This window comes from Rhipicephalus microplus, chromosome 5 (genome assembly GCF_043290135.1).
Source record: "Rhipicephalus microplus isolate Deutch F79 chromosome 5, USDA_Rmic, whole genome shotgun sequence".
Classification (NCBI taxonomy): domain Eukaryota; kingdom Metazoa; phylum Arthropoda; class Arachnida; order Ixodida; family Ixodidae; genus Rhipicephalus; species Rhipicephalus microplus.
Window position 1 is genome coordinate 175,125,437 of NC_134704.1, and position 20,731 is coordinate 175,146,167.

A 20,731-nucleotide genomic window follows, 5' to 3' on the forward strand; every position below is an offset into this window, starting at 1 on the left:
AAACCTTTTGACTCGTCCTACAGCTTGTCAGAAGAACGACCGTCTTGAACATTTTAAATACCTTAATGTATACTTTTTTGCTGATTTATCATGGAATAATCATATAGGTTACGTAATTGGCAAGGCCAACGGTGTGTTAAACTGTATAAAACGCAATATGAGTCTGCCTCAAAAAGTCTGAAAGACGCTTTGTATGTTGCAAATGTCCGACGTATCCTTGAACATGCCTGACAGTGTGGGATCCTCATGGTGATACTGGGATTTATATACTTGAACGCATACAAAACTATGCAGCGTGGTTTGTCAGTGATAACTACAATTTTAACAGTGTTACAGGCATTCCGCCTTAACATAATTAACATGATTCCGCAGTAACATGATTGACATGATAACAAATCCGCAATAACAAGACTTTATACTTTATACAAGACTTATATACTTTATACTTTATACAAGACTTTAGACTTTATACAAGACTTATATAGCCCACCCTACTTGTCACGTAGAAATGATCCCACACACACAAAAAAATTCGCGAGCCCAGCTGTCGTACTGCTGCCTTTGCAAACTCTTTTTTTCCCTTTTACCATTCGCGAATAGAGTAATTTGGATGCGTGTGTTTTTGATTCTCTATCCGATGCTTTTTGTTCGTCACTACAACATGTGTACTCTTTGTGATTGCGCAGAAGCTGCTGTGCCATTTTCGACGGCGCGAACGTGCGCTTCGTTCGACTGTAATAGCGCTTTTTTCCCCTCACTCTCCTACAATAATGCCCACTTGGGCGATGTAGGTTGCACTAACAAATAAATAAATAAATAAATAAATAAACAAATATTTTACGCAAATGACTTGTACGAAAGTTTATTAAAGGGACACTGAAACGGTTTTGCATTCGAGAATTTATTGTGAATTCGGTATCTGCAACCCCTTACAACAAGCTTACGACGGTCTTTTTGCGATTATATAATAAAGAACGGTTCTATACGCGAAATAAGTTTGACCAAAAGAACGCTCCCCCCGCCTGACCCACAGGCGCGTAGCATGGTACAGATAGACACGTGTAGTGGTAACGTCATCGAAGGAGCGAGCCACCGTGTGGCGCCCAGTCAGCTCAGCTTGTTTTTAAATGCGAAGCATTTCTCAGCGAACTTCGGTGGCTTGGAGCGCATCTATCTATCTATCTATCTATCTATCTATCTATCTATCTATCTATCTATCTATCTATCTATCTATCTATCTATCTATCTATCTATCTATCTATCTATCTATCTATCTATCTATCTATCTATCTATCTATCTATCTATCTATCTATCTATCTATTGATTGATTGATTGATATGCGGGGTTTAACGTCCCAAAACCACCATATGATTATGAGAGACGCCGTAGTGGAGGGCTCCGGAAATTTTGACCACCTGGGGTTCTTTAACGTGCACCCAAATCTGAGCACACGGGCCTACAACATTTCCGCCTCCATCGAAAATGCAGTCGCCGCAGCCGGGATTTGAACCCGCACCCTGCGGGTCAGCAGCCGAGTACCTTAGCCACTAGACCACCGCGGCGGGGCATCTATCTATCTATCTATCTATCTATCTATCTATCTATCTATCTATCTATCTATCTATCTATCTATCTATCTATCTATCTATCTATCTATCTATCTATCTAATGATTGATTGATATGTCGGGTTTAACGTCCCAAAACCACCATATGATTATGAGAGACGCCGTAGTGGAGGGCTCCGGAAATTTCGACCACCTGGGGTTCTTTAAACTGCACCCAAATCTGAGCACACGGTACCTACCTACCTACCTACCTACCTACCTACCTACCTACCTACCTACCTACCTACCTACCTACCTACCTACCTACCTACCTACCTACCTACCTACCTACCTACCCACCTACCTACCTACCTACCTACCTACCTACCTACCTACCTACCTACCTACCTACCTACCTACCTACCTACCCGCTTACATTTGGTTTGTATGCTCTCGTGGTCACCCCCGTAACTTGGCTTGAACCAAAATTAGCATGGAAGGATAAGATCGTTTGACGAATATGACAATCCAGGCCCTTGTAAGAGACTGCATCGCGCTGACGACCGCCTCCTTTTAAAACTGTTTGCCAATACTGTACTGCGCCCGGCGGTGCTAAAACATTTCAACTCATCCTTTGATGGCATGTGCGAGTTCTGTGGTGAGGTGGCTGACACTTTCCACATCATCTGGGCGTGCCGGTCTAATCCATCTATCGCCCCAACCCCAACCCCACGAGAGAGGACTGGAAGGCGGCCCTGCTCGGCTGTCAAGACCTGAAGGCCCAAATGGCCCTGGTTCAACCGGCGCGGGCGGTGTTGCTTGCCAATGGAGCTCCGAAATAGGGGTTCCACCTAGTGCTGCGAGGGTAGGAGGCCAATAAGGCCCGAATCCAATCACCTCTCTGTAACCAATTATTGGTTATTAAATGTTTCACCACCACCACCACCACCACCACCACCACCACCATCACACGCTGGTCAAAACATCAATATTGTCACAATCCCATCGCGCACGTCGTCAAAAACTTCCCGCCATACAGTGGCACATACCCGCGGGTGAGTATGTACCGCTGGTAAGCGGGTATGTCCCACAGGTGATTGAGAGTATCTACCCAGGAATGAGGAGAACACACATGGGCAATTTTGACGCGCGAGCGTTAAGAAATACCGAGCATTGGTAGCGTCGACCAGACGAATGCAAGACATATATGTCAGGATTGCCAGCTGAAACGGAACTCAAGCATTCTGCGTGGCAATGAAGCGTTTTACAGAGCTACGTCAGGTCTCGAATAACATCGTGGTTGCAGTGATGCCTACCCCCCTCCCCCAAATTATAAACATTCCATAGGTACTCCTTTGATGGTGCCGTCACGTCGGGCTAACGTCAATTGCGGTTAGTGGCCATGCGCTGAAGTTGATTTACTTAGCAAGGTCCAGGGCCAGCATCCTCACGAGCATCAGCGCTTCATATCAGCTTCTGGCGTTACTACTAACAACTATGTATGCGAAAACCACATACATTGCAAAACCACAGCATTGGCTGTTCACCACGATTTCACAATACGCTTATTCTAGGCAGAGGCAGCAATGAAAATGCAAGGCTTGCTGTGGAAGCTTATCACATTAATTGTTTCAGCGATACCTCCGTTTCTTAGCATGCCATGAAATATGAATTTTTACGTGCACATTCTGATTAGGATATCTTGGTTGACGTGTGTGCTATGGGACCAAGCGTGTACATTCAAGTGGTGTGGTACGATGTATTATAAAAATTTCATCTGTTCGTACAATACGAAGCGTTTTCGTGTGCATGCAATGTATATGGTATTGGCATGTATATACGATGCTGTGAAAAGATTAAAACAGTTGTTAGTTTGGCTTCAACCTGTCTGTTTCCTCACCCGGTTTTTCTTATTTTTCTGCATTGTTTGCGCCAAAAACGTTCTCTTCTTATTGTGTCTTGTACCTAGCGGACCCAACGCAAGTTTTGTGGTGTTGCTGATAACCATGTTCCCATCGGCATTGTTGTGCAAGTGCAAACAATTGGTTACAAACATCTGCAAACCTTCAACATATATCTGTGCGTGCAACATTTGTGCATATTGTCGCGAGCAAAAACAAGACCTGCAGCCAGGAGTTCACCCGAACCAGAGCAACGAAAATGTTCTCTTCTTCTTCGTAGCCCAAAATGGGCATGAGCCACAGCGGCTCGTTCATCAATGGTGGCATTACCCCCTCTCCAAAGAAGCATCGTCTCGATGCTGTACATGAAGGCAAAAAAAAAAGAAAAAGAAAATGAGATGAAAATACCATGCAAGCAAAATGAATGGCGTAAGGCGGAATAACATAGTTGGTTGAGGAGCCAAGAGTTAAATGAGAAATAAGAAAAATAGGAAAGAATGTAAAGGAGAGACGAATAAAGTCAGTCACTCACTGGCGATTCACAGCGCGAAAAGTATGGTTTCAGCCGTGAAACGTGAACGACTTCAGTTCGCGGGGTGAAACGGGAACGTCTCGAACTGCCTTCTGGGAGAACTTCGTATGTGACGTCGCTGAGACGTCGTACGACCTTGTAAGGGCCGAAGTAGCGGCGAAGAAGCTTTTCTGAACGGCCACGTTGTCGGATAGGGGTCCACACCCAGACTTCATTACCGGGCTTTAAAATAACTTCACGGTGACGAAGATTGTAGCGGCGTGCGTCTGCGGTTTGGTGGTGTTGAATACGGTGACGAGCAATTTGACGGGCCTCTTCTGCACACTGCGCAAATTTGGCGGCATCGGCGCGGTATATTCCTAAGTTGTCGGGCAGGAGCATGGCATCGAGCATCTTCGTGACCTCGCGACCGTGGACTAAGCGAAAAGGTGTGAAACCGGTACTTTCTTGAACAGCAGTATTATACGCAAAAGTTACGTAGGGAAGTATGGCGTTCCAGTTCTTGTGATTGATGTCCACATACATTGACAGCATGTCTGCAATTGTCTTATTGAGTCGTTCAGTCAGCCCGTTTGCTTGCGGGTGGTAAGCCGTTGTTTTACAATGTTCCGTGCCACTTAATCGCAAGACTTCCTGCAGCATCTCTGCGGTGAAAGCTGTCCCACGATCAGTTACGACAACAGCTGGAGCACCGTGACGTAAGACGATGCTGTTCACAAAAAATTGGGCGACATCAGTGGCGGTTGCTTTTGGAAGCGCCTTGTTTTCACAGTAGCGTGTTAAGTAGTCGGTAGCGACCACAATCCACCGGTTTCCAGACGAAGACGTGGAGAATGACTCCAGCAAGTCCATGCCAATCTGATGAAAGGGCGCCTTCGGTGGGCCTATTGGTTGCAGTAGTCCCGCTGGTCGTAAAGGTGGAACCTTACGTCGCTGACAGTCACGACATGTGCGAACGTAGTGCTTCACAGTCTTTGCGAGACGTGGCCAGTAGTAGGAGCGTTGAATCCGTTGCAGCGTGCGCGTATAGCTGAGGTGTCCGGACGATGGCTCATCATGACACGCACGTAAAATGTCACCACGAAGCGTAGTTGGCGCAACAAGCAGATACATAACTTGTGTAGGATGAAAGTTCTTTTTGTAAAGCACTCTATCGCGGAAACAAAAGGAGGATAGCGAGCGTGCAAAGCTTCGAGGAGGGTGGGAATTGCGTCCTTCCAGGTAGTCAATGAGCGGAATGAGCTCCGAGTCTTGACGCTGTTGCTCAGCCAAGCGGGTTGCTGATACGGCAGAAAGAAAAGTGTCGTCGTCTTCAAGGTCAGTGTTGGCATTTTCGACCGGTTCACCTGAGAGACAGTCGGCGTCGGTGTGTTTCCGCACAGATTTGTGGACGTTGGTGACATCGAAATCTTGTAGCCGAAGGCTCCGTCGTGCTAGACAACCTGAGAGATCTTTGAGGTTTGCGAGCCAACAAAGGGAATGGTGGTCGCTAACTACCCTGAATGGGCGGCCAGACAAGTATGGGCGGAACTTTGTTATTGCCCAGACAACAGCGAGGCATTCCTTCTCGGTTGCAGAATAGTTTTTCTCCGCTGGAGATAACGTTCTGCTCGCATAAGCGATCACGCGCTCTACGCCATTATGCCATTGAAATAATACCGCTCCTAGTCCAACGTTGCTGCCGTCAGCGTGTAATTCCGTGTCAGCGCTTTCGTCAAAATGATCCAGTACAGGCGGAGCCTGGAGGAGGTTTCGGAGGGTGTCGAACGCATGGCACTGATCGGGACCCCAAATAAACGAGACACCGTCTTTTGTTAGCTTGTTTAGTGGTTCAGCAATCTTCGAAAAGTTTTTCACAAAGCGCCTGTAGTACGCACAGAGCCCCAGAAATCGGCGTAGGTCGCGCTTATTTGTGGGCACGGGAAAGGCGGCAACAGCACGGGTTTTCTCCGGATCTGGGCGGATGCCGGCATGGCTCACAACGTGTCCAAGGAACTTCAGTTCTTCATATCCAAAATGACATTTCTCGGGTTTGAGAGAAAGCCCCGCTGTTCTGAATGCCTGAAGTACTGCATAAAGGCGTTGGACGTGTTGTTCAAACGTGTCTGCAAAGACCACAACGTCATCAAGGTAAACAAGACATGATTGCCATTTGAGCCCTGTGAGAACCGTATCCATCATTCTTTGGAAAGTAGCTGGCGCGGAGCATAGACTGAAAGGCAACACTTTAAACTCGTACAGGCCGTCGGGAGTAATAAACGCCGTCTTTTCTCGGTCGCGCTCATCCACTGCGATTTGCCAGTAGCCGCTACGTAAATCTATGGAAGAAAAATATTTAGCGTTGCGTATACGGTCCAACGAGTCATCTACCCGGGGTAGAGAATAAACTTCCTTTTTGGTTACCTTGTTCAGTTTACGGTAATCAACTCAAAAACGCAACGTACCGTCCTTATTCTTTACTAGCACAACTGGCGAAGCCCAGGGACTGGTTGATGGCTGGATGACGTCGTCCTGAAGCATCTGCTGGACTTGGTCACGTATAGCGTCTTGCTCTTTTTGCGACACCCTATAGGCGTGTTGTCGGATGGGTCTCTCGGTGGGTTCCGTGATGATACGGTGCTGAGCAAGGGGTGTCTGTTTCACCTTTGACGTAGTGGAAAAGCAGTCTGGAAGTGAGCCGAGTAAACGCAAAAGGCTTTCTCGTTGAGCCGAAGGTAGTCTCTCGTTTACGTCGAGAGTGCTCACGAAGGCCTCGTCAGGGTGGCCATTTGATGAAAATAAAGGTAACGTGGGCGAACCATCGGCATCGGCAAGTTCTTCACAATATGCAATGGCAGTGTGTCTCGTTAGGTGGCGATATTCGTCGCTGAAGTTCGTGACCAGCAGGTGAACATGCCTATTGCTAGACTGAATGATTCCTCGGGCAACACAGATTTGTCGTGAAATAAGGAGAGACAACTTGGCCTCTGCAATTACCGCGTCAGACATGTCCTGTCCCAATTCTACTTCGACAAAGAGGCTGCTTTGAGGTGGGAGAGTCAGAGAATCGTCGGTAACACGAAGCGCTCTTTTCCGGAATCGTGTACTGTCAGTTGCAGCGCAAAAAGGATCTTCGAACGACACAAGTAATTCACGGAGGTCGATGACGGCGCCGTATTTGCGAAGAAAGTCCATTCCTAGAATGACTGGCCGAGAGCACACGCGCAATAAGAGGAAAGAGCCCGCAAATGTCGACGTACGTATACGAACGCGTGCCGTGCACATACCGGTAGGCATCACCAGATGGCCCCCTGCCGTGCCCAACTGGGGTCCTTGCCATGGTGTGGTAACCTTCCTCAGTTCAGATGCCAGTGCGGCGCTCATTACGGAATAGTCGGCGTCGGTGTCGACGAGGGTGTTAACAGCACGATTGTCGACGAAGACGGCGATTTCGGCAGAAACGATCTTCCAGCTGTCAGAGAACACTGGAAAACCGGAATGATCCTCGTCTGGTCGTTGCGTCGAATGAGGGTCTTTTACAGTTCGCCGGGCCGCGACTTCACCCCCAGAAGTAGCCGTTCCAGTTCACCCTGCGGGGACTTGGTGACCGGCTCCTGAAAGGAGCGGAATACGATGAGGGCAAACTGGGTGACGTAGACCGGCGAGGCGACGGTGATCTCGACAGGTGGTGCTGAACAGTCGAAGGTGTTCGCTGGCCCATGAGATAGGCTTCGATTTCGCGGGGGCGCTCACCGTAGCGCGGGCATCGAGCATCAGGATGGAAGCCGCGGAGACCTGGTTGCCGGTATTGACAGTTCCTGTATACGTGACCCGCTTCGCCGCAGTGATAGCAGAGCAGACGGTTATCCGAGGTGCGCCACGTGCTTGCCTTGCTACCACTTTGTCTTGAGGTAGACGGCAGATAGGTGGGCGTGCTCGAGAACCTTGAGCCGAGAGGCGGGCTCGAAGCAGTGGCGTGGAATGACTGCATAGCCTGGTACCTGGGCCGCATAGCAGGATCTGTAGCCGGTGGCGCAGGGGATCGCAATGCCGCTGCGTATGTCAGGACTGGGGCCTCGGGAATCGGTGGTGCGATTGGGGTCAGCGGTGTGACGGCCTGCCGGACTTCTTGTCTGATTACATCCGCGAGGGCTGACACAGGTTGATGGGATCCCATTGCCTGAAGCTGTCGCAGTTCGTCCCGAACAATACTTCGAATGAAGTCTGCGAAGGCCTGTCTCTCGCTGTCAGAGCCGATAGAGCATGCGGTGGCCGGGATCTGGCGTTCGTATTGTGACGACCGCTGCTGCCGCGTACGTTCCATAGTGGTGAACTCACTGATGAACTGGGGACTGTCGTTGGTGGATTGCGCACGAGCCCAGCGAAAAGCTGTTTTTTTACTCCGCGCATCAAATGCCGTACCTTCTTTTCCTCGGGCATGGCAGAGTCCGCGCGCTTGAAGAGCTGAAGCATGTCCTCGACAAACATGGATACTCGTTCGTTCGGCCGCTGGTTTCTGCAGGATATGGTTTGTTCAGCCCTCTCCTTCCTCTCGGTGTTCCGGAAGGCGTCACGGAGCTGACGGCTAAACTCTTGCCAGGTTGCAAAGGAGCCCTCGTGGTTCTCGTACCACGTCTTCGCAGAATCCTCCAAGCAGAAGTAAACTCGGCGCTGCTTGCGAACATCGTCCCATTCGTTGATACTGGCAACCCGATCAAAGTGATCGAGCCAGTCATCAACATCCTCGAAGATGTCTCCATGGAACGGCTTTGGTGTCTGTGGCACATGAAAAACATGGGCGAGAAGAGAACCATGGGCCTCGCTGGTTTGGACCGCCTGGCTTGTCATCGGAGGGGCCATCTTTCTGGGTGTCGATGTCAAGGGACCGAATTCATGAGGTAACCCACTCAGGTGGCGGCTGCTTCTTGCTCTGGGAGATGTAGCTGTCTCCACGATGGCCGTGACAGCCGAAGTACGCGTACCCAGCACCTCCACCAGTAATGTCGCGAGCAAAAACAAGACGTGCAGCCAGGAGTTCACCCGAACCAGAGCAACGAAAATGTTCTTTTCTTCTTCGTAGCCCAAAACGGGTATGAGCCACAGCGGCTCGTTCATCAATGGTGGCAATATATTTAGCATAATTTCATGACGTGTCACTAAAAAAAACTGCAACATGTGTGAAGAAGAAAGAGCATCGCTGGCAAGCAACATCGCCACCGCTTGGGTACTGGGTGCTGGGCTTCGCTCGCTCGGCTCGTGCTGATCATCGCCGGCATCTGCTTGACCGTTGCTCTTGCACGATCGTGTTTCTTCGTAGGACCACCGTTCCAACAGTCGCCAATAAACCCTTTTTCAATTGGTGGAGGGTGCTGACATTCCCCGTCGCCTGAACCTGGGTGCTGCCATTCGCCGTCGCCTGAACCTGGAGCTGCACAACCGAACGCTACCTCCCATCATGGCTACCAACAACGCGCAACCTGGCTCTTCCACTCCATCCCCCAGCAACCCCAGCGTTCTTCGTTTGCGAGAGCCCTAGGTCTTTAGCGGAGCTGATGAGACCGACTTGGAAGACTGGTTCGCTAACTACGAACTGGCGAGCGCAAACAACAAGCGGGATGACGCGGACAAATTGACTAACGTCATCTTTTACCTCACTGACGTGGGCGAAATGTGGTATAACAACCACAAAAACGACATTACGACGTGGTCCATCTTTAAAACGTCGTTTGCTGACGTTTTCGGCCGACCCGCTGTCCGCAAGTCCAGAGCCGAACAACGCTTGCGGACTCGCGCACAGAAGCCATCTGAATCATTCACCAGTTATATCGAGGACATTATTGGTCTTTGCAACCGCGTGAACAACGCCATGCCCGAGTCGGAAAAGATTCAACACATCCTCAAAGGGATAAATGACGGTGCATATTAGCTGCTCCTGGCCCGTAATCCTGCCACCGTTGCGGAACTTGTCACTTGGTGTCAAAGTTTCGATGAGTTGAGCAAGAAGCGCGCCCTGACTCGGCCATTTTCCTCACACGCCGACTCGCTTTCCAGTCTCACTTCTGTTCCCGACCACTCACCAACCCTGCAAGAGATTAAAGACTTCGTGCGTGAAGAAGTAGCTCGGCAACTGTCGTTGATTCCCTTCACGCAGCAGCCACCGTCCTCTCATCTGCCCTCACCACTCCGCGACGTTATTGCCGAAGAGGTAGCTCAGGCTGTTCCTGTCGCTGCCCACCAGCAGCCTGGGGCCATGCCTGTTGCCCATGCGCCGGCTATGCAGCCCGTGGCCGCGCCTCTTACGTATGCCCAGGTGGTACGTAGCAGACCCCGCCAGCAGCATTTGCCACCCATGTCTTCATTCGCTCCCCACTCCGCCCCTTTTTCGACACCTTGGGCCGCACCATGAGTCAGCAATTCCTGGCGCACTCTTGACAATCGACCGATCTGCTACGCCTGCGGTACTGCATGACACGTGGCACGATATTGTCGCCGTCGCTTCCAACCACTCCACGACGCTACTCGGCCGTTACCGTATGACCCACAGGCCTTGCACATACCTGCTCCCTATCCCTCACCGCAGTATGGATACACTAACCTTCTGAGTCTCGGTCACCCCAGCTTCAAACTCACTCTCCCTGCTCCCCATCTCCTCGCAGGTGATCACTGTCCCCAATGCGTCCTAGACCCGCTTCCTCCAACCGGGAAAACTGAACGCCGCAGTTCCAAAGGCAAGAACTGCGCCGTCGTCGAAATGCTCAAGTCCTCGCACTTCACCAGCTAACGTCGTCGCTATATCTGTCGATTGTGTTTCTACCTTTGCCCTCGTCGACACAGGTGCTGCCGTTTCTGTTATAGCTGCCCAGCTCTGCCGCTCCCTACGCAAAGTGACCACGCCGCTCTCTGGACTATCGCTTCGTACAGCTAGCGCACAACAAGTTCGACCTCTCGGCACCTGTACGGCCCGCATATTCATCCAAGGCTCTATGTACGTTGTCGAGTTCATCGTCCTTTCGGTGTGCTCGCATGACGTTATCCTCGGGTGGGACTTTCTTTCAAATCATCATGCCATCATCGACAGCTACTTGCCGGCGAATGTCTCGGTCGAGTGGAGTACCTCGATTCCTCTTTATTCCTTAATATGTCAGACGAATCGTGCAGTAGCTCCTCGACCGAACTTCATGCCCTTTCCCCACTAGAATGCTCATCGAGTGACACCTTCTCGAGTTCCATCGCCGACACCTTAAGTGCGCATGAACGCGCCTAGCTTCTTAATCTCCTCCAGCACTTCGCGAATTTATTCGACGTTTCTCAGCCGCAATTGGGTCGGACTTCCGCAGTGCACCACTACATTGACACCGGTTCGCACCAGCCATTGCGTCAAAGACCGTACCGTGTCTCTGCAGCAGAACGTAACGTCATCAACGACCAGGTCGAAGAGATGCTATGCCGTCGCGTTATTCAACCATCGCACAGTCCTTGGGCATCTCCTGTCGTTCTAGTTCGAAAGAAAGATGGATCGATTCGATTTTGCGTCTACTACCGGCGATTAAACAAGGTGACGCGGAAAGACGTCTATCCATTACCGCGCATAGACGACGCCCTTGACAGCCTCCAAGGAGCCGAATTCTTCTCCTCCTTAGACTTACGATCCGGATACTGGCAGGTTCCTATGGCAGAAGCTGATCGCCAGAAAACTGCGTTCATTACACCAGATGGCCTGTACGAATATAACGTAATGCCATTTGGTCTTTGTAATGCTCCTGCCACGTTTGAACGACTCATGGACAACACACTGCGTGGACTGAAGTGGTCTGTGTGTCTATGCTACCTCGACGACATTGTCGTTTTCTCTCCCGATTTTCCTACGCATCTGCTTCAGCTCCAACTGGTTCTGACGTGTTTAACCAACGCTGGGCTCCAACTGAACCTTAAAAAGTGCCGCTTCGCCGCGCGAGAGCTGTCCATCTTAGGGCACATTGTCTCCAAGCATGGTGTTCGACCCGACCCTGCAAAGCTGCGAGCAGTCGCTGAGTTCCCGAAACCTACTACACTGAAAGAATTACGCAGTTTTGTCGGACTATGCTCGTACTTCCGGCGCTTCGTGCGAAATTTTGCATCGATCATGTCACCACTGACCAACCTCCTACGCGGTGATGCAGACCTTTCATCCTGGTCTTCTGACTGCGACGTCGCGTTTGCCACGCTCCGTAGTCTGCTAACATCTCCTCCAATTCTTCGGCATTTCGACCCAACAGCTGCAACGGAAGTTCACACAGACGCTAGTGGGGTTGGTCTAGGCACCGTCCTCGCCCAACGCAAGCCGGGCTACTCCGAATACGTCGTCGCTTATGCGAGTCGCACACTTACTAAAGCTGAGGCCAATTACAGCGTCACTGAAAAAGAGTGCTTGGCGCTAGTGTGGGCGCTTCGCAAGTTCCGCCCTTATTTGTACGGACGCCCATTCGACTTGGTAACGGACCACCATGCACTTTGTTGGCTCGCCACATTGAAAGACCCTTCTGGCCGCCTAGCTCAGTGGGCACTGCAAATCCAGGAGTACGACATTCGTGTCATCTATCGCAGCGGACGCAAGCATTCTGACGCCGACGCCCTGTCGCGTTCGCCTTTACCTCCCGACTCGGCCTCTGGAACCACTGGTACCAACTCCATCGAATCTCTCGACCTCGACTCCTTTACCAGTGAACAACACAAGGACCCGTCGATCGCTTCCCTTTTAACTGTCTTTCTGGATCGTCAACCACTGCGGTACCACGATCTCTCCGACGTCAAGCTGCTCATTTCGCCATTCGTGATCGGCTGCTACACCGACGCAACTACGCCCCCGAAGGTCGTAAGTGGCTCTTGGTTGTCCCGCGCAGCTTGCGATCACAAATCTGCGCCTCCTTTCACGACGATCCCCAATGTGGTCATGCCGGAGTTTTCAAAACTTACGAACGCATTCGCCATCGCTTCTACTGGCGCGGAATGTATAATTTCGTTCGAAAATTCGTTATGGGCTGTCCTGACTGTCAACGCCGCAAACCACCGCCTTTCCACTCGTCCGGTGCGCTTCAACCGCTTCCGTGCTCTGCCAAACCTTTCGATCGGATCGGAATTGATCTCTATGGCCCTCTACCGACAACATCAGATGAAAATCGGCGGATCATAGTCGCTGTGGACCATTTAACACGCTACGCTGAGACCGCCGCCCTTCCAAGTGCCACTGCGCGGGACGTAGCATTCTTCATCCTTCATCGCTTCATACTAGGACATGGTGCACCTCGAGAACTACTAAGCGACCGAGGTCGAGCCTTCCTATCAGAAGTCGTCACGTCTCTGCTTTCTGAATGCCATGTTGTTCATCGCAAGACCACGGCATACCACCCGCAGACTAACGGGCTCACGGAAAGATTTAACCGCACCCTTGGCGATATGCTCGCCATGTATGTGACATCCGATCATACTAACTGGGATCGCATTCTTCCATTCATCACGTTCGCATATAACACCGCGGCACAGTCTACCACTGGATTTTCAACTTTCTTTCTTCTTTATGGACGCGAACCATCCCACACCATCGATACTCTCCTTCCCTACCGTCCTGACGCATCCGAATGCCCATCTGTGTCCGAAGCTGCCCGAAATGCGGAAGAGTGCCGTGAACTCGCACGCACCTTTACGTCACAAGAACAACAGCGCCAGAAAGAAAACAACGCCGACTCTTCACAAAGCCCCAGCCATTCCCCGGGATCACTTGTATGGCTGGCTGTTCCTTACCAAACCCCCGGCATTTCCTCAAAACTCGTTCCAAAGTACGAGGGCCCATACCGCGTTTTGGAGCAAACCTCGCCGGTGAATTTTCTCATCGAGCCACTTTCCCCATCTGACGACATACGCCGGCGTGGACGTGACATCGTCCACGTCGCCCGCCTTAAGCCATATCATAGACCTCTGCCTCCAGACTCTTAGGTCGCCAGGATGGCTCTTTTTCGGCGGGGGCAAATTGTGAAGAAGAAAGAGCATCGTTGGCAAGCAACATCGCCACCGCTTGGGTACTGGATGCTGGGCTTTGCTCGCTCGGCTCGTGCTGATCATCGCCGGCATCTGCTTGACCGTTGCTTTTGCACGATCGTGTTTCTTCGTAAGACCACCGTTCCAACAGTCGCCAATAAACCCTTTTTCACATGGTCGTCTTTTCCCCGCATGCTTCGCATGAAGCCTCATAGTATTTGTTAAGCATGCACGCTTGCTACTTGACCAGGAAACGCATATTGCCTATCCTGCGACAGAAAAACGCCACATGTGGTGAACAGTGCATTTGGTGCATGGTGTAAGAAAAAAGAGAAAACAATATTTTTCTAACGCTTGGTTCTCACGTGCGAAACACCGTTAGAGACGCTACAGAATGCATTCGCAGTTGCTCACGTTCTCTTCGGGGAAGTTAGGGCATTGATTTATTTTTGCAATGCCAACTTATCGGTAGGCAGTAGCACCTTATTTGTTTCCTATGCATGCTCTTGTTGCTCTCATGATTTAAAACTGGCGCCCAGTGATTATCGCGCACATAAAAACAGTCCAATGTGGCGCAGTTAGTACCCTGGCCAAATCAGTCCTCATGTCAGGATGCTGTCTCCACTGACAATCCTCACCCAACCAATCCCCATTGTGAAATCATATTATTTTAATTAGTACCTTCTCAGTATCTGAAAATTCTCAAGAATAAAATGCGGCGTCTCTTCCTTATTTTATTGCAGGGCTGGACCCGGCTGCGCCCTTGTTCGAAGGCTACGATCACACGTCTCGGCTGGATCCCACAGACGCAACTTTGGTGGACGTGATCCACTCCAACGGCGACAGCTTTCTGCGAGGCGGTCTGGGTGCCTTCGAGCCACTAGGACACGTTGACTATTACCCTAATGGCGGCAAGGCACAACTGGGATGCAATAGCGTCTTTGTCGGAGCCCTGAGTGACATCTTCTGTAAGCACTTACTTGGGCCCTGCGGAACACTTTTAGATTGGGTGCGATAGAAGCACTGAGCCTAAAGATACGTTAAAGTGGACAACAATATGTTTTAAGTTCAGAATTATTACATCAAAAACTCGAGAAATCCCTACTTTCCGTTTAAGAGACAAGAAAATTATTGTCAAACTCGGTTGTTAATTGCGCTAAAACCTGCGCATCTGAAGTCAAAGATTTCGAAGTAAATTTTTTGTATTTTGGTGACATTTTGCGCATCTGAAGTCAAACATTCTAGAGTGATTTTTTCTTGTTTTAATGACATTCGCTCAATTAAAGTCACTAAATCTTTGCATGTGGAGTATGTGGTCATCCCAGAGGACAGTATAACCAATTTTTACGGATTTAAGATTACGTAGGCTTCAGTAGGCACCATTGAAATCAATGACGTTACGTGTATTGGTGCAGAAATTTCAATGTGACGTCACACCTGCACAATTTTTACCGGTTTTCTCGCTTACAGAGCATGTTGTCGTGGCAAGCACGGTAATCTTGGCATCGTTACAGAGTGCTTTACTAGTACACAGAAATAAAAAATGAACTGTTTAGTGTGCTTGCAAATATAAAAGCAGAACATGCAGTCATGTAACTTTCCGGAAGAATTTGCATCAAATGGTTGCAAGGCAGTGCATATGTTGAATTGTAGTCGTAGCCAGTACTGCTCAGAGAGAACTGAATTCTCTCTTATCTTCGGCGTGTAGTAAAAAATAGCCCTTCGACATAGCAACCATATGAGCTGTCCGAAATAGTTTTACGATAAAGTGGTTGGCGTGTGGATGACAATAAATAAAAACGCCTGGTGACCCCTCAGTCATAAAATCGGTAGAACAAGAAAAGAAAACATGTACTTACAGAAGTAGTTCAACGTTTACTGCATATTGTTATGAGAGTGCTTGTGTATTGGTGTTTGACGGCTAAAGCTCCGCTTGACGTGGATGCACCCATGCATGTTGACGCTTTAGTCATGCCCGGAGAGTGAAATCAATACTGATTGAACAAATCTTTGTGGTAAAGTATGGTTGTGGTAGCTGTGGCAGTAAACGGTGAGAGGGGAATCAGAAAAGCGATATGACAGCCATAGAAGCGTGACTGATTGGACGTCATTGTGCACTTATTTACAGCGCAACCCCGGAAAACACAGACAGTGAAGGAGCAGAAGAGATAGAAAAGATGGTGCTTGGGCTTCGGTCGCCCACTCACGTTATGTTGGAGTCATTGAACACCTATGCCCGACTGGATGAAAACTCAACGCACGTCATGTCTTTTCCCTGCGGCGATTATTCGCTGGGCGAGTGCAAGCAGAAAACGCGGATTTAAAGCCAGAAAAACCGGCTGGTGTCGCAGTGCTATTTTTTTTCATGAATGGTTGCTGTAAGCCATGCCGACGGGTTGGGTAAGTCACCCACGGCAGCAGTATTGAGGCATTGAAAAAATAACACTTCTCCTTTACCATGAGGCGTAAGAGTGTCACATAACTACATCCAAAGCATGTTTTTAAGAATTTCAGTTGATATGGGCAAGAGATGGCACTCTTCGGCTAGGATTGTAGGTCCAAAGTCTCTGGTGGCCTCTGCATACGGAGTGCCAAACTAGGGACTCCAACCATTCATCCTTAGATATAATAAAGTTTTCCATCCAACCATCCTGTTGCAAAAGCGCCGAATGAGACAGAAATGACACGTTAAATAGACTGTTTATGAATGCCACAGTGATGTTACATTATTTCACATTACCAAGAACGGTTTGAGAAACAGTGGTAGCTCTAAAAGGCGTTTTTTATAAAGCATACTGTGTATGTGACCGTGGCACAATAAATAGAGCGTCTGGCATGCGTTGTCGTGGGCCCAGAGTTTGTGGGTTCCTGTTGATGGAACGTCTTGTATTCTTATCGTGCGCACTTTCTCAACGTCTTATTCGTGATGTACATATGTCACTGAAGTGTTAGTGTACCGCGCTATAAAAACATTTTCATGGTTAAAATATTTTCGATGGAACAGAGCAGCCAACCACGAATTTCGGCAGAAGTATAAAAGAAACTTCTGTGCCTTATGTAGAACAGTGGATCTTGATAAGAGCTAGTCGAACGTTGCCAGCTTAACTATTCTGTTAGGTTTTGTACAGGCACTCGTCGCAATAGCACAAGACATTTTTTTTCAGTGTGAGACCATTCACGAGAAGGATGAGGCGTTTTAATTTATTGCTTTCAATTGTGTTTCACTAAGCAGAACATATGCTACCCAATTCTCGGAGGAGCAGAGAGGAAACGAAATATCATTTACGCAGTATGCTAAGAAACGCGGGATCACCAAGGCTGCCTGACAAACGCGCGTATTTAACGAATCTTTGGTGAACTGAAATATGGCGCCAATATTTCGTGCAATGCTTTGGGCACTTATAAAAAGTTATAAAAACTTAACATTTTCATATTCTATTCACGATCTGCAGGGGGTCATTGGCAGAGCCTGTGCCACCACCGACGCGCACTTCAGCTGTTCACAGAGTCAGCGAACCCACAGTGTCCTTTTCCAGCGTTTTCTTGCAATACCTACGAGCACTTCCTGCGCGGCGAATGCTTCCCTTGCGAGCGACCAATGGACTGCAGCTACATGGGGTACTTTGCTGACCGGTCACGAGCGCGTGGACGAATGTTCCTGATGACTCGCCAGGAGCCTCCATTCTGTGGTCAGTGCTATATGAAGAATAAAATATAAAAATAATTCCGATGCACACAGCCAGTAGATATGCTACTGATGTGTGGAAAGAAAGCTGTATTGATGACCTTTGAAACGAGTGGGTGTGTGGTTCCTCTTAACAGAAATTTTGGTTCGGCATTTATTTTCGGTTCTCTGAATACTTTCAAAACATGTTTAAAAAACTGGTGTGATTGATGACTCTCATTCAATATAATAGTTATATTATATATATATATATGCTATCGAAGCAGGCCCGTAACCAAGGAAGGGGATGCTAGGGGCCTGCACCTAGTCTAACTTGAAGTGCTTATAGAGGAAAATGTTCTTAAAAATAGGTGTTTTTCTCAAATCGTCAAGGCATTAAACAAGTAGTGGCCCCTTGCCTCGAAAAGACTCTTTGTTTGATCAGTGCATGAATGTACAAAAATAGGCGCCTACAAAATGTGAGAATATAATAAAAAATGAATGAAGTATTGAAAGAGGGAACGGGTTTTTAGTGGAGATCTGGGATAATTGTCACCGCTGACACAGCTTATCCCGAGTACGCACTTCGTTCTACCAATTGCTGAGATCCGCTTTAAGAGCAAGCCGCAAGTTTAATACAAGGACGAAACAAGGGCAGATTAACGCCGTCGCATGAGTGCTTCACCGCATACTGATGTCCAGTTTTGAAGTCGCCTTTATTTATTTAGCTGCAAAGTGCCTTATTATTTTAAGTTGTCATCTCCTGTCGTCAGGAAGTGTCATGTGATCGGTGTCTATCATAAAAATGGCTATACACCACATTGGGAGAATTTCGCAACTCCACACTGGTCCACAAATATAAAAAGGCAACAGATCGCCAAAAAAAGTCACAGCTTTGCCACAAAGACGAAGCAATGAATGCGATAGCATCAAATTGGAAGATCACGTGCAGAATGGAAAGCAGATCAATACGTGCCCCGCTTTTCTCAAGCACAAATGATGCACGAAACGTACTCACAGTTACAGATGAACGGGAATACGCGTCTCAGTTGTTACTTGCCTGTGTCTCAAAAGCGCACCCTTTTCGCAAACGCAGACTGTGCAACAATTGCAGTGACCTTTTGCGCACCCGGTAACTACCATAGAATCGTTCCAGGCAAAGCTCGAGGCCAGCCAAGACGTATAATTCAGCCCTCCTCCCCACCGCGAGATAAGGGCGCGAGAGAGAGTTTCGCTCTCCTCATCTAAGCGGGGCGAAATACGCATGGGAGATCACAGCACATACCGCCACGCGATATGGCGACGCGTGCCCATTGCGCCATCTTGCTGGTAAGGCTGATACCACGATATCCCCCCCCCCCCCAAAGATGCCCATCACGAGCGGTAAGTGGTAGATTAAATAGCTTGCCGTTTGAATGGTGGACGACGTGCTACTCAGTGGTTCAGAGGGTAACGATTCGCACTCAGAACTGAAAGGACCCGAGTTTGATTCCGCGCGCCGGAGTCTTTGACTGGTTTTTTTCTCATTTCTTGCATATTCATATACATACAATTTTAGATACGTATACATATACGGTCAGTGACGGCGACGTCAACGCCGGCGGAAAAACACAGCCGAGAGTCTCCACATAAATTCTATAGCAATAATAAAAGAGATGGTGACGTTACTAGAGCAGAAACAAGCTTCTCTATGTGCTGTAGTGCTCCTAAACTCGGCACGCATAGTTGAAGAAAAAGAAAAAGAGGACCCTTAGGGTAAGAAGGCCCTTTGGGTAAGCTGTCTTTCTACCATTCCTACAAAAGCATTTACAAGTATCAAGGTCGCATATTGAAAAAAAAAGCGCAACTTTGACTCTCGCGAACGCTCAAACAAACAAACATCCATCCACGTAACACACGCGACACTCAGCACTACTCGGTGTTACCCTGGTGGATGCGTGACTTTTTGGGTGAGGGCGACAGGAAAGGTGACGCTAAATTTTACAATATCCCAAATAACCAACAAGCCGAACAACAAGTTTTATTGAGCCATATATTGACGTCGCATTCTTGGCCAATCCCCCAATGTAGGCATCTGTCGTTTATTGAAGAAAACAAATCCGACGCAGTGTTCGGATGACGCAAGTAGAGTGGAAGCACCTTAATTCCCAGTTTTATGTTTGGCACCCAGCAGTGCCTCATCAAAGAAATCTCTTTAAAAACACTGCGTGCTCTGCCCTACCCATGTTTAATTGAACTGAAACATTCTTCCCTGCATGTTTCGCTCTCCTGAATTTTTTTAATCACTTTGCTACATTCATTGGCCAAGGGGCAATTGCTGGTCTTGGCAACCACCTAATTCATTCCGATCATTCTGGATGATTGGCTTTTTGACCGGTGTATGTTGTGATCACTCAGAAACGTGTTTTACTTCGCGTATCGCTTTACTTATACTGCATAAAAACTAAACGAAGCATATTTGCAATGTCTTGAGGATAGTGACGGCACGAGATACGCTGCCATGTCATTGGAGTACGGGTGCTCAGTGTTTCAAATTTGCTGTCCAAAATAATCTGAAATGATCCTTTCCACGAGGCTCGTTCACACGTCTGTTTGTTGCAAAAGAAGCCTGAAATGATTATGTCAAAAGGTAGTCTTTGTTAATTGCCTTAATGCAAATGTTATAATGTACGTACGCTACGGAGTTAGTAATACACGAGGGATTCCCGTCAGCTTGGTGATTGCAATCACAAATTTATTGCGTCATATATTGCCGGATCGGCGCCTGAAATAACCATTGAAATAACCACTGAAATAACCACTGAAATAACCATTGTCAATACCGTAGTTGTACTAGTCCTCTGAGGTGGGTCATACCCATCTCTATTAGCTCACTTTGGCAAAATATCGGGTGCATTTTCCTATTAGGTTTTATAAGGCAACACTACTAGATGTAATAGCTAACAACACTTTGATTTTAGTTGACAATTATAAATAATCAAATATCAAAAGCGCGCAAAACTAACAGAAAATTAGTTTTTTCTCTATAAAATTCTCAGTGATGAAGAAACATTCCTACAGGCGCCTAAATGAAAGTCTGCGGTAAAAAAAAGAGGAAA

General features: G+C 48.4%; 1 protein-coding gene and 1 long non-coding RNA gene across 2 annotated transcripts in view; one reads left to right on the forward strand and one right to left on the reverse strand.

Annotated features, from left to right (window-relative positions):
* LOC119173616 (pancreatic triacylglycerol lipase) overlaps positions 1-20,731 on the forward strand; it is a 156,577-nt gene that overhangs the window by 65,143 nt on the left and 70,703 nt on the right. Inside the window, exons 5-6 of the mRNA XM_037424419.2 lie at positions 14,713-14,937; positions 17,422-17,658. Of these exons, the coding sequence (XP_037280316.1) occupies positions 14,713-14,937; positions 17,422-17,658 (462 nt within the window). The remainder of the gene's footprint in view (positions 1-14,712; positions 14,938-17,421; positions 17,659-20,731) is intronic.
* LOC142818026 (uncharacterized) lies at positions 17,151-18,970 on the reverse strand. Its single transcript, XR_012895489.1, has 2 exons — positions 18,652-18,970; positions 17,151-17,665 (listed from the first exon to the last, which is right to left on the reverse strand). It is a non-coding gene; the product is annotated as an uncharacterized LOC142818026 (long non-coding RNA).